This window comes from Nicotiana sylvestris, chromosome 12 (genome assembly GCF_000393655.2).
Source record: "Nicotiana sylvestris chromosome 12, ASM39365v2, whole genome shotgun sequence".
Classification (NCBI taxonomy): Eukaryota; Viridiplantae; Streptophyta; class Magnoliopsida; order Solanales; family Solanaceae; genus Nicotiana; species Nicotiana sylvestris.
The window spans coordinates 12,808,426-12,820,245 of record NC_091068.1 but is presented as its reverse complement, the minus strand read 5'-3'; the positions used below and the strand labels follow the sequence as shown (position 1 = coordinate 12,820,245).

At 42.5% G+C, this 11,820-nt stretch overlaps 1 protein-coding gene across 1 annotated transcript; it reads right to left on the bottom strand.

The window, feature by feature from the left end:
* Positions 1-2,440: 2,440 nt before the first annotated feature.
* LOC138882686 (uncharacterized) lies at positions 2,441-4,315 on the bottom strand. Its single transcript, XM_070163300.1, has 3 exons — positions 4,094-4,315; positions 3,659-4,033; positions 2,441-3,004 (listed from the first exon to the last, which is right to left on the bottom strand). Exons 1-3 carry the CDS (start codon positions 4,313-4,315, stop codon positions 2,441-2,443), a joined length of 1,161 nt encoding a protein of 386 aa, XP_070019401.1.
* Between the last annotated feature and the right edge of the window lie 7,505 nt (positions 4,316-11,820).

Genomic DNA, 11,820 nt, shown 5'->3' with positions numbered 1-11,820 from the left:
TTACCCAGGAAGGATGGAAGAGTTATTGGGTAAAGATATGATGACCAATTTTGACCGAGAGAAACGATTTGAAAAGTTTTGACCGAGCTTTGGCTCCTGAGCTGCCTACATATCCCTGGTTTTACAGGAATCAGGCCATATGTAGTTCAGGATCCATCAACGGAATATTTCGATGGAGATTTTCGAAAGGAACGAACGCGATGTTTATGTTGCAAAAGGTGGTTGAAATCTAATAGACTGAGGGAACCGGAGCAGGATTTCTCCTGCTGAGACGGTTGTTGATAGTCGGTGTACCTACAACTGAGCAATACAAACATATATCGTGCATAAACTTAAACGTGATGCAAGTTCCCGTTGGACCATGAATGTTGTCTTTGGACGGGTAGGATAACGTCCTCAGACCATGACGTCCTGGGCCATGAAATGATGTTCTCGGGCTATGAAAATGATGCCTCTGAACCATGATGCCTTTGAATAATGATATGCAGAAGACAAAAGTGGGGTCCTCAGGCCATGGCATGACGTTCTCGGGCTATGAAAATGGTGCCTCCAAACAATGACGCCCTCGGACAATTTGGCGATATTTCAGCCCATGAAATGCAGGATTTGGTGATATTTTCAGCCGATGCGGAATTTAAATAAAGTTGGTGATCTTTCAGCCATGCAAGAGAAATTAAGTGGTGATATTTCAGCCGTGCAAAGATTTGAATAAAGTTGGCGCTATTTCAGCAATGCATGATTTAATTAAAATTGGCGATATTTCAGCCATGTGGGATAAGAAGTGGCGATATTTCAACAGGTGCAGAATTTAAAATAAAGGTGGCGATATTTCAGCCGTGCAGGATGGAGACAGAGCTTAGTCTCGGAATGCAGAAGAGCAGCCTTATGGAATGCAAGAATGTGCAGATGGAGACAGTGCTTAGTCTCGGAAGGCAGAAAGGTAGCCTTATGCAATGCAAAGAAATGCAAGAGGGAGACAATGCTTAGTCTTAGAAGGCAGAAAGGTATCCTTATGCAAATGGAGACAGTGCTTAGTCACAGAAGGCGGAAAAATAGCCTTAAGCAATGCAAAGATATGCAGATGGAGGTAGAGCTTAACCTCAGAAGGCAGAAAGGTAGCCTTCTGCAATGCAAAAATGTAGATGGAGGTAGAGCTTAACCTCGTAAGGTAGAAAAGTAGCCTTATGCAATGCAAAAATGCAGATGGAGGTAGCGCTTAACCTCGGAAGGCAGAATAGTAGCCTTATGCAATGCATAAATATGTAGATGGAGGTAGAGCTTAACGTCGGAAGGCAAAAAGGTAGCCTTATGCAAATGGAGACAGTGCTTAGTCTCGGAAGGCAGAAAAGTAGCCTTATGTAAAAAGTAGATGGAGACAGAGCTTAGTCTCGAAAGGCATAAAAATAGCCTTATGCAGTGCAAGAATGTAAAAGGACGATTAGTAGTAAGATCTCTTAGCTGATAGTCGATTCCGACAATATGACTGCTGGGGAAATTGTGTACGGATAGCAATTGCGGGCAAGTGATGATTCTAAGAAGTTCCATTCTTGGGAAAGTATGCGTACATAAAAATACTTAACGATACTGCAAGTCGAGTTCCTGCATCCAAAGAAAAATCGTGAGTTCTGTAAGGGGAAAAGGTTAGTTCGTCTTCACCGGGCTCTTGATGTCATGTGTCATTTGGGTAGGGTCGCTAAACAACAGCAATTCGGATAATAGTTATGCATGATTTAGTAAATATAACGTAAGTATATAATCAAAATTAGTTTTCTTTAGATGAACCAACGACTGCGATGTGGTTCAAGACATTGCAACCTCTTTCGCTCCGGAATTTTGAGGGTCCTCCTCAAAATTCTGCCCCAGTTTGTTGAGTGGACATTTCTGACAGCTCTGATGAATGACTAAAAAATCATCTTCGGAATTTTGAGGGTCCTCCTCAAAATTCTTCCCCAGTTTACCGGGCTGGCGCTTCTGGCGATGCATGAACTAAAATCAACTTCGGAATTTTGAGGGTCCTCCTCAAAATTCTGCCCAAGTTCCAATAGCGGGGTAAAATGGAATTTTTATTAAATTATGACCGAACCCATAGGTCTGCCTACGTATACCCTCTTAAACGGGAATCAGGTCAGAAGTAGTTCAAATTACATCATAAAGGGAATCATAAATGGTTACACATAATATCGTTTCATTGCATCTGAATTGATTGGCTTTGGTCAGACTTCTCCGTCCATTTCTGCAAGAATAAGGTCTCCTCCGGTCAGAACCCGGTGAACCAGGTACGGACCCTACCAATTGGGAGAGAACTTTCACTTGGCTTCATCTTAATGTGGGAATATTTTCTTTAACACCAGCTGCCCCGGTGTAAAATTCATTGGCTTAACTCTTTTGTTGAAGGCTCTGGACATTTTGTTCTGATACAACTGACCGTGGCAAACTGCATTCATCCTTTTCCCATTATAAGGGCTAACCGCTCGTAGCGACCTTTTACCCATTCTGCGTCATCCAACTTTGCTTCTTGTATGATCCTTAAGGAGTGAATTTCTACCTCGACGGGGATGACTGCCTCTGTACCATAAACCAGCATGTAGGGATTTGCTCCGATAGAGGTGCGGATTGTGGTGCGGTATCCCAATAAGGCGAATGATAATTTCTCATGCCATTGTTTGTGCCTTTCGACCATCTTCCTTAGTATCTTCTTGATATTCTTGTAGGTTGTCTCCACAGCTCCATTCATCTGAGGCTTGTAGGCTGTAGAGTTCTTGTGTTTGATCTTGAATGTTTCACACACTGCTTTCATCAAATTGGAACCATTATCGGTGATGATTGATTCTGGAATTCCGAACCGACAAACAATGCGGTCGCAGACGAAATCTTCCACAACCTTCTTAGTGACTGCCTTGTATGATGCTGCTTCGACCCATTTGGTAAAATAATCGATTGCCACTAAGATGAACCTGTGTCCATTTGATGCGGCATGCTCGATAGGTCCGATAACATCCATTCCCTAAGCAGTGAATAGCAATGGTGAGCTTGTTGCAGTAAGCTCCTTTGGAGGCACCTTTATCATATCTGGATGTATCTGACAGCGATGGCATTTGCGAACATACCGGATATAGTCTATTTCCATAGTCATCCAAAAATACCCTGCTCGAAGTATCTTCTTTACTAAGACAAAACCATTCATGTGTGGCCCACAAGTCCCTGCATGCACTTCGTCTAATAGCCTGGATGCTTCTTTTGCTTCGACACACCTTAGTAAACCCAAATCGGGATTCCTCCTGTATAGGATTCCTACAGTGTGAAATAAGTTGCTGGATAACCTACGAAGTGTGTGCTTCTGAGTAGCATTGGCAAGTTCTGGATATTCCCTTATTGTCAAGTACTCCTTGATGTCATGGAACCATGGTTTTCCATCCGCTTCTTCCTCAATGTAGGCGCAATAAGCTGGCTGATCATGAATCTTTATTGGGATGGGATCAATGAAATTTGTATCTGGATGTTGGATCATGGACGATAAAGTAGCTAATTCATTAGCAAACTCGTTCTGGACTCTGGGGACGTGCTAAAATTCTGTCTTTGTGAACATTTTCCTCAACTCCTGTATGTGATGCAAGTAGGGAAGTATCTTAGAGTTCTTGGTTGCCCACTCTTCTCGAACCTGATGTATGAGCAAGTCTGAATCCCCGATCACTATCAACTCCTGAACGTTCATGTTAATGGCCCTTTTGAGCCCCAAGATGCAGGCTTCATATTCGGCCATATTATTTGTGCAAGGGAACCTGAGCTTGGCGGATACCGGGTAGTGCTGGCCGATTTCTCCGTCCACGGGATTCTCGGTGACATGATCCACCAAGGCTTGCCCTTTGATTGCTTTCTGGATCACATCAACAATGTCGAATTCACTTAGTAGGATTTGCCACTTGGCGAGCTTGCCAGTGGGCATAGGTTTCTGGAAGATATACTTCCAAGGGTCCATTCTGGATATGAGATAAGTAGTGTAAGCACAAAAGTAATGCCTAAACTTTTGCGCGACCTAAGTCAGAGCACAACAAGTGCGTTCTAGAAGAGAATATCGGGCCTCGTATGGTGTGACCTTCTTACTGAGATCGTATATGGCTTGCTCCTTTCTCCCTGTTTCATCATGTTGTCCCAGAACACAACCGAATGATCCATCCAATAATGCAAGGTAAAGCAATAGAGGTCTTCCTGGCTCAAGCGGAACTAAGATCGGCAGCGTTGACAGGTATTCCTTAATTCTGTCGAAAGCTTTTTGACAATCATCAAACCACTTGGCAGCAGCGTCCTTTTTCAACATTTTGAATATAGGTTCACAAATGACCATGGACTGAGCTATGAACCGGCTTATATAGTTGAGTCTCCCCAGGAAACTCATCACGTCCTTCTTGTTCTTTGGCGGCGGCAATTCTTGGATGGCCATAACCTTTGACGGATCCAATTCTATTCCTCCACAACTCACGATGAAACCCAATAATTTTCAAGCAGGAAACCCGAATGCACACTTGGCGAGATTCAATTTCAGATTGTACCTCCTCAGTTTGTTGAAGAAATTTCTTAGGTCTTCCATGTGATCCCTGGCTTTCTTGGATTTGATGATGATGTCGTCTACATATACCTCGATTCCTTGTGTATTATGTCATGAAAGATGGTATTCATGGCTCTCATATAGGTGGCACCAACATTCTTCAAACCGAATGGCATCATTTTGTAATAGTACATTCCCCATGGCGTGATGAAAGTCGTTTTCTTTGCATCTTCCTCATCCTTGCATATCTGATGATACCCAGCGAAACAATCAACAAAAGACTGCAACTCATGCTTAGCGCAATTGTCAAGTAGAATGTGTATGTTAGGTTAGGGGAAGTCGTCTTTAGGACTGGCCCGGTTAAGATCCCGGTAGTCAACTCAAACTCTAACTTTCCCATCCTTTTTTTGGCATTGGCACGATGTTGGCTAACTATGTCGGATACTCTACTACCCTGAGAACCTTGGCTTTGACTTGCTTGGTAACCTCTTCTTTGATTTTCAAACTCATGTCGGGTTTGAATTTCCTGAGCTTCTGCTTTACCGGCGGACATGTTGGATCTGTTGGCAGTTTGTGAGCTACAATGGATGTACTGAGACCAGTCATATCATCATACGACCAGGCGAATATGTGTTCATATTCCTTTAGTAATTGCGTGTACTATTTCTTTTTTGATGGTGACAGGTGAACACTGATGCGCGTTTCTTTGACATTCTCTGTATCTCCCAGATTAACGACCTCAGTTTCATCCAAGTTAGACTTAGGCCTATTCTCAAAATTCTCAACCTCTCTGATGACCTCTTCTGGTATATCACCCTCTTCTGAATCCATATCCGTTTGTTGCGTTGTCTCATTGCAAGTCACAATCGTTGGTTCATCGTCAAGGCAAGTAATAGTAATGTTGTGTAAAATAAAGTGAATGATAGAAAAAATAATAAGAGCGAGATATATAATAAACTGAAATGCTTTGATTGAATTCATAATTGTTTTGGAAGACAATGCGGAAAAAAAATCAGCTAGTAAAAGGTAAAATATGATACATGGTGCTTTTGTTTAGCCTTGCTACCCCGAAGCTTTCCTGGCCCTGATAGTTCTGATTGACCAATTGCTGAGGCGCTCTCCTCGGTTCACAGCTTGTATAGAAGGGCCTTCCTCCCCTTCCTTCTCGAAAATAACACAGTAGTCCATATCATCATCTTCTAGAAACAGATTCTTCATGGCCGCCAATGCTTCATCTTCCTCTGACCCATATATAGTATCTGCTGGTTGGAAAGTCTGCTCCAGGCGAGGTATCGGATGCTACAGTGGATAGTAGGGACCGCTCCATGGTGGCGACCAGTCATCGAACTCCTTTCAAGTGTATTCATACCCCAAATCAAATGTAGTACCATGTTTCTTCAGCTTGATGGATATGGTGATTCCCTGGAGGTCTTTGCCGAGTCCCTTTCCAGGTTCGTACCCACATAAATTCAAGATACTTTAAATCTTGTTATCCCACAATTTATCCTTGTCTACAGCGTTGACCCTTTCAATGCGGTGGTATGTTTCTCCGCCTATTCTCCTTCTGCCTCCAATCATTGGGATGGTCTGGCGACTATATATGGGGTTACTACCATTACCATGAATAATCACCTCTTAGTGATTCCATTCAAACTTCACTTCCTGATGCAGGGTCGATGCTACAGCTCCAGCGGCATAGATCCATGGTCGTCCCATCAACAAGTTGTAGGATGCTGGGACATCTATCACTTGAAAGTCAACATCGAACCAAGTTGGCCCCATTTGCAGACATAGGCTAATCTTTCCAATAGTAGACCTTTGGGACCCATCGAAGGCTTTGACATTGATGGCTCCATCTTTGATCTCGTACAGGCTCTTTCCCAATGTTCTGAGAGTGATCAGTGGACAAATATTGAGGCTGGATCCTCCGTTTATCACGACTCTAGTGATGAAGTAATCCTCGCATTGCACGGTGATGTGTAGGGCCATGTTGTGACTCAGTCCTTCCGGCGGCAGCTCGTCTTCGTGGAAGGTGATCTTGTGGCTTTCCAATACCTGCCCTACCATATTTGTCATTTCGCCTCCAGTTATGTTGTTGGGCACATAAGCTTTGCTCAATATCTTCATCAAAGCATTTTTGTGTGCGTTAGAGTTCTGCAAAAGAGCTAGGATGGAGATATGCACTGGTGTTTTGCTCAACTGCTCAACGATCGAATATTCCTTAGATTGTATTTTCCTCTAAAGATCATCGGGCCCAGTTTCAATAGTCCGTCCAGAGGCTTGCTTACTGGACTCGGCTAGGTTGCTCTTGAGTGTAAACCCTACCTGTTCTGGTCATACGCTGCGCAACAATTGTTTCTCCCGTCTTGATCTTCCCTTTCCTCCTTGCTTCATCTGTATAATCCCATGGTATGGCAATTGAGTGAAACGATGTTATGTCTGACATTGCTACAGGAATAGGTACCCTTGGTGGTAACACAACAATTTCGAAAGGTGCAGGTGCCTTCGGGACTCCAAACTCAACCTCAATTGGTCCGGGCACCTTTGCAGAAGAAGATGCTTCAAATTCGAGAGGCATAGACATATTTACTTTATCGCTCTTGGAGGGCTGATTCTGCACAACAATTGGGTTAAGCGTGACCGCCGGTTTCTTTGGCTCATCACCCTCAGTAATCAATCCTATTGAACCCTAGGGGTCCTAGTCATCTTCGATCTCGATCATGTGAATGTCTCCACCTTTGTAATCAGGCAGAGGGTTGTTGCGGACATTAGGAGTAGGCTCTTTTGCTATGATAACCTTATTGTCGATCAAAGTTTGAATATTGTCCTTCAACGAGCGGCACTCGTCAATGGTATGTCCCTTCATGCCGGAGTGGTATGCATAAGTCTTATTAGTGTTGACCCACTGGGAAGGATTTTCTGGAGTTATGGCAGGGATAGGGGAGACATAACCAGCAGCTTTAAGTCTCTCATACAACAGGTCAATTGGCTCAGCGATGGTTGTATATTGTCTGGGAGGTCTGCGGTCAAAATTTGGTCGGGTTCAAGGGAAATTTTGGCGAGTGGGAGGTGATTGGTAGTGAGAGGGTTGAGAATTATAAGCTTGGTAAACAGGTGCAGGTTGAGAGTATCTGGGTGAAGTGGGTTGATATGTGGGAGGTGGAGATGATTGGTAAACAGGTGGTGGATTTTGGTGAGAAGGTGCGGGTGCTTGGTAATTTGGGATGGGCTGATATGTAAGTGGAGGTGACGGGTAAGTGTGGTATTTTAGTGGTGATTTGGCTCCTTGTGTGACCATCACGGCACTCACATCCTTCTTCTTGGACGTCCCACCAGACTATAAAGCCTTGTTGGTGGCCTGCAATGCTTCAAGATTAGTAACCATACCATTCTTAATGCCTTCCTCAATTCTTTCTCCCAGCTTGATGATATCGGAGAATTTCTGGCCCTCAATCAACATCAACCTCTCATAATATTGTGGATCTTGAGCTCGGACGAAGAATCTGTTCATCTGTTCCTCTTCTAAGGTCGGCCTGACCTTAGCAGCCTCTGATCTCCAATGAGTAGCATATTCGCGGAATGTCTGGTAGGCTTCTTCTTCAAATTCTCGATATAGAATACATATGGTGCATTCTCTGTATTGAATCGGAACCTATCCATGAAATCTGATGCCATACCTACCCAACTTGTCCATTTCTTGGGGTCCTGGCTGATGTACCAGGATAAAGCATCCCCCTTCAGACTTCTCATAAAGAGTTTCATACGGATTTTCTCATCCCTTCCGAATCCAACCAGCTTATCACAATATGTCCTCAAATGGACTCTAGGATCTCCCGTACCATCGAACATTTTGAACTTAGGAGGTTTGTACCCCTCCGGAAGTTCAACATCTGGCTGAATGTAGAGGTTCTCATAATTCAGCCCCTCTATACCTTTGTTTCCTTCCACGCCCTGGACTCGGCTGGTCAACTTCTTGAGTTCTGCTGCCAAGTTTCTGATAAGAGAGTCCTTGTCATCAGACTCAGGTGCACTTGAGATTGGTTGAGAGTAGTGGAGTACGATATCTACGTAGATGGGAGTGTTGTGGAGGTGGTCGTTTGTGGTGTTCAGTGGTTCAGGAGTGAGTAGTAGAGTGTTGTTTGGAGTATGGCATGTGTTGCAGTGTTGAGCATGAGTGGGTTGCATCTGTGGTTGTGGGGTGTTCTGTGGAGGTGTGGGATTTTGGGTGTTGGGAAAATTGATATCGGGAGTGGTAAGGGAAAATGACAAGTTTGCCAAGTTCCAAACTTGGTCTAGTTCTTCTCGAAACTTCAATAACTTCTGCTCAAGTTGGGCGGCACTTTCCTTTGAGACCTGGATACCCTGAGTAACTTCTGCTTGTTCACCCAAATTCTCCTTTCTGATGTTGTTCAAGTCTTCCATTTTTGCCTTGTTCTTGTTTCTGATAGGACTCGGAGAAGGAGGAGGTGGAGGGCCCTTGGATCTTGTGGAGTATGATGTTGCCAGAGTGCACGAACTAACCTTTGGGGAGGCGAATAATAAAAGAAAAGCAAAAAGGTAACAAGTTAGTGCGGATTATGAGGAAAAATGTCGCAGTATTTAAACACATTGTGCAAGGATATAAATCGTGTCCTAATTTGGGTGCCTCGTTGTGCCCGAGGTAGGCCTAGTGACAAGTTAATTTTGATAACTTATAATGCTAAATGCCTCATTTTATTGATTAAAATAAGACGAATCCCAAAACGACACTAAAATAGCGGAAAGTAAAAATGTCACTAATGGCCATTGGCCCTATTACATTAAAAGCGAAAAGAAAGAGTCCTAACTACTTGGTCTCAGAAGGACCTTCTTCAGGTTGAATGTTCTCGTTGATCAAGTCCTCCAAGTCGCGCATATTTTCCAGTAAAAATGCTATCGCTAGACTTTCTTCTTTGCCTTTCTCAGCATTTTGACAATCGATGACTCTTTTCCTCACTTTCCCTTCCAATTCCAGCAAGATGTACTCTAGGTATTCTAGCTTCTCACTAGCCTTGGTGACTCTCTCTTTCCATTCGTTGATTTGGTTGCTCGATGGGAGGTTTCTCCACCAAGTCTGCAAGAGTGAAGGTATGTTTACCATACCGAAGTCAGGAACTTTGTCATTCATTTTCTGCAAAACAAAAGGGTTAAGACCTCACCCCCACCGGACTCGACTATTTAATACCAATAATCAGCATAAAAAGTATTTAGTTCTCCAAATAAATGCACACAATATGGTGGTATCCGTTTGGGTTTCAAGGAAACCCAATAGACTTGGGACAAGGCTATCTTAATGAGTAATTGTGCGGACAACATAACTAACTCGACTAGGTTTGACCATGATGCATGTACAATTGAACAAAGTAAGGTTTCTATTGGGGTATTAGACAGGTACCCTTGAGCGGACAACTCAAGAGGGAAAGGCACAGAACTGTCGACTGCACTGCTGATCGACTGGTTTTACCGCAAATACGCCTTTGCCAAATTTAAAGGGTAATAATTTTGGAAGAGCACAACCACTCATTATAAGCGTTGCTATGGTATTTGTTTGGAACGAGTGAAATATGATGTTGAATATGCAGTTTACAAAAATGAAACAAATTGACATGTATTTCCACATTCATAAGATAAATGATTACAATAATTGCTCGTAATTACAACAGTATTGAAATAAAGTAGTAAAGGAAAGTAGTTAAAGGAAAGAAAAGACATGAAGAGCCAAGTCAGTTTCGTAGTGAAAGAATAAAAGACAGTAAATAAAGCAATTAATGAGATAGTAAAGTCACAAGCAACATGCAATGATAAAAAGTCTAAAGAAGTCCCAGCAGAGTCGCCATGTTGTCGATGCCCCCATTTTCTATGGGTCGAAATCGGTCTTGTGACATTTGGGAGGAAAACTCTATTCCCTTTCGAGAATTGGGTCTTTGAAATTGGAGAGTCGCCACCTAATGATTATAGTGCATTAGGACACTTTGAGAAGGGTTTGAGTTAAAGAAACCAGAGTTTGGGTAAGGTCTAGAAATTATCTCGAGGGGAAGGCGTTAGGCACCCCTCAAGATCCACTAGTGTGGTCCCGGCCATGATACAATTGTGACTTTACAAGTAAACAATCAAGGCTCAAATAAGTACTTGCATACAACATTGCAATTAGGTTGAAACATATGAAAGTAAGTAGAGAAGGCAGAATTTAAAAAGATTTAAAGAGTTTTACAAAAGAGATAAATCAAGTAAAGGGAATGGGGTCCTAGGTTTATGATTAACATGGATCACTTCAATGCAATACACAGCAATTACTCCTCAAAGAGGGGTCGCACGTGATATTAGTGCATCGGTCATCATCTTCGTATTCTACCCTTCCCACCCTGTAAAGGTTATTTAAACGCGTGATTGGGTCACGAAAGCTTATTGCGTGTTGTTACCTGTCCCATCCTATAAGTCCTAGAGGGTATTTAGGACCGCTATGCCTACAGGGTAAGGACTAGGCTGAACCCTTAGGTTTAAAGGACAAAATGCTAGGAGACATACAAGTAGGACTATACACAAAGGGAACATACAAAGGCAAATAAAAGGCTCACAGATCCCTCCACAAGTAAACATGTATCAGCACATCTCTAACTCATTTAAGGTCTCAAGGATAAAAGTTTTAAAGAAAAGGAATAAGTGACAGCAGTTGGGTAAGTAAAAAGCTAAGGGAACTGTTAAAACCTGGTCTGAAAAAGTAAAGACTTGAAAATACAGTAGTTTAAATCAAAGCAACACGATTCTGGGCAGAAAAGGTAGCCCAGCAGTTTGAAAACTTAATAGAGCAAGAATTAGAAAAATCAGTGAGAGTAGATACGTGATTTCAAAAAAACTTGTTTCCAAATAGAGGTGGATTTTAAGTAAAAGAGTAAATTTCAAAGAGTCACAACAGGAATGAAAGCGGCAGAATTCTAATTAAATAAAAGTTGGTTAATCTTAAACTGATAAGAACATGATTAATCGATTCTTATTAGGGCCTAAAGCTTTCCTAGGTGACATATAGGTTGCCTAATTACCTTAAAGGGGTGAACATGCATATTTAATCCCAGTTTTAAAAGGACGCAGTTAACCAAGCTTGTATTAGCTGTTTAAACTATACCGGTGAGGCGTTCAGCTAATTGCAACTCGGATAGAATAAAACCCTAAGTAACATGGTGTCTAATGCACACAAAAGTCCTAGAACATTGTCTCTAAATGCCAGTGAGAATGCAGCAGTAGTATTATTACAATTACTTGTT

Excerpts from the sequence above, each read along its gene's own strand:
- LOC138882686 (XM_070163300.1), bottom strand. The coding sequence starts at position 4,315 with ATGTTGAAAAAGGACGCTGCTGCCAAGTGGTTTGATGATTGTCAAAAA. Across the intron at positions 4,034-4,093 it reads TATACGATCTCAGTAAGAAG|GTCGCGCAAAAGTTTAGGCA; the intron begins GTCACACCATAC and ends GCTCTGACTTAG. Across the intron at positions 3,005-3,658 it reads CAGACTTGCTCATACATCAG|GGAATGGATGTTATCGGACC; the intron begins GTTCGAGAAGAG and ends TTCACTGCTTAG.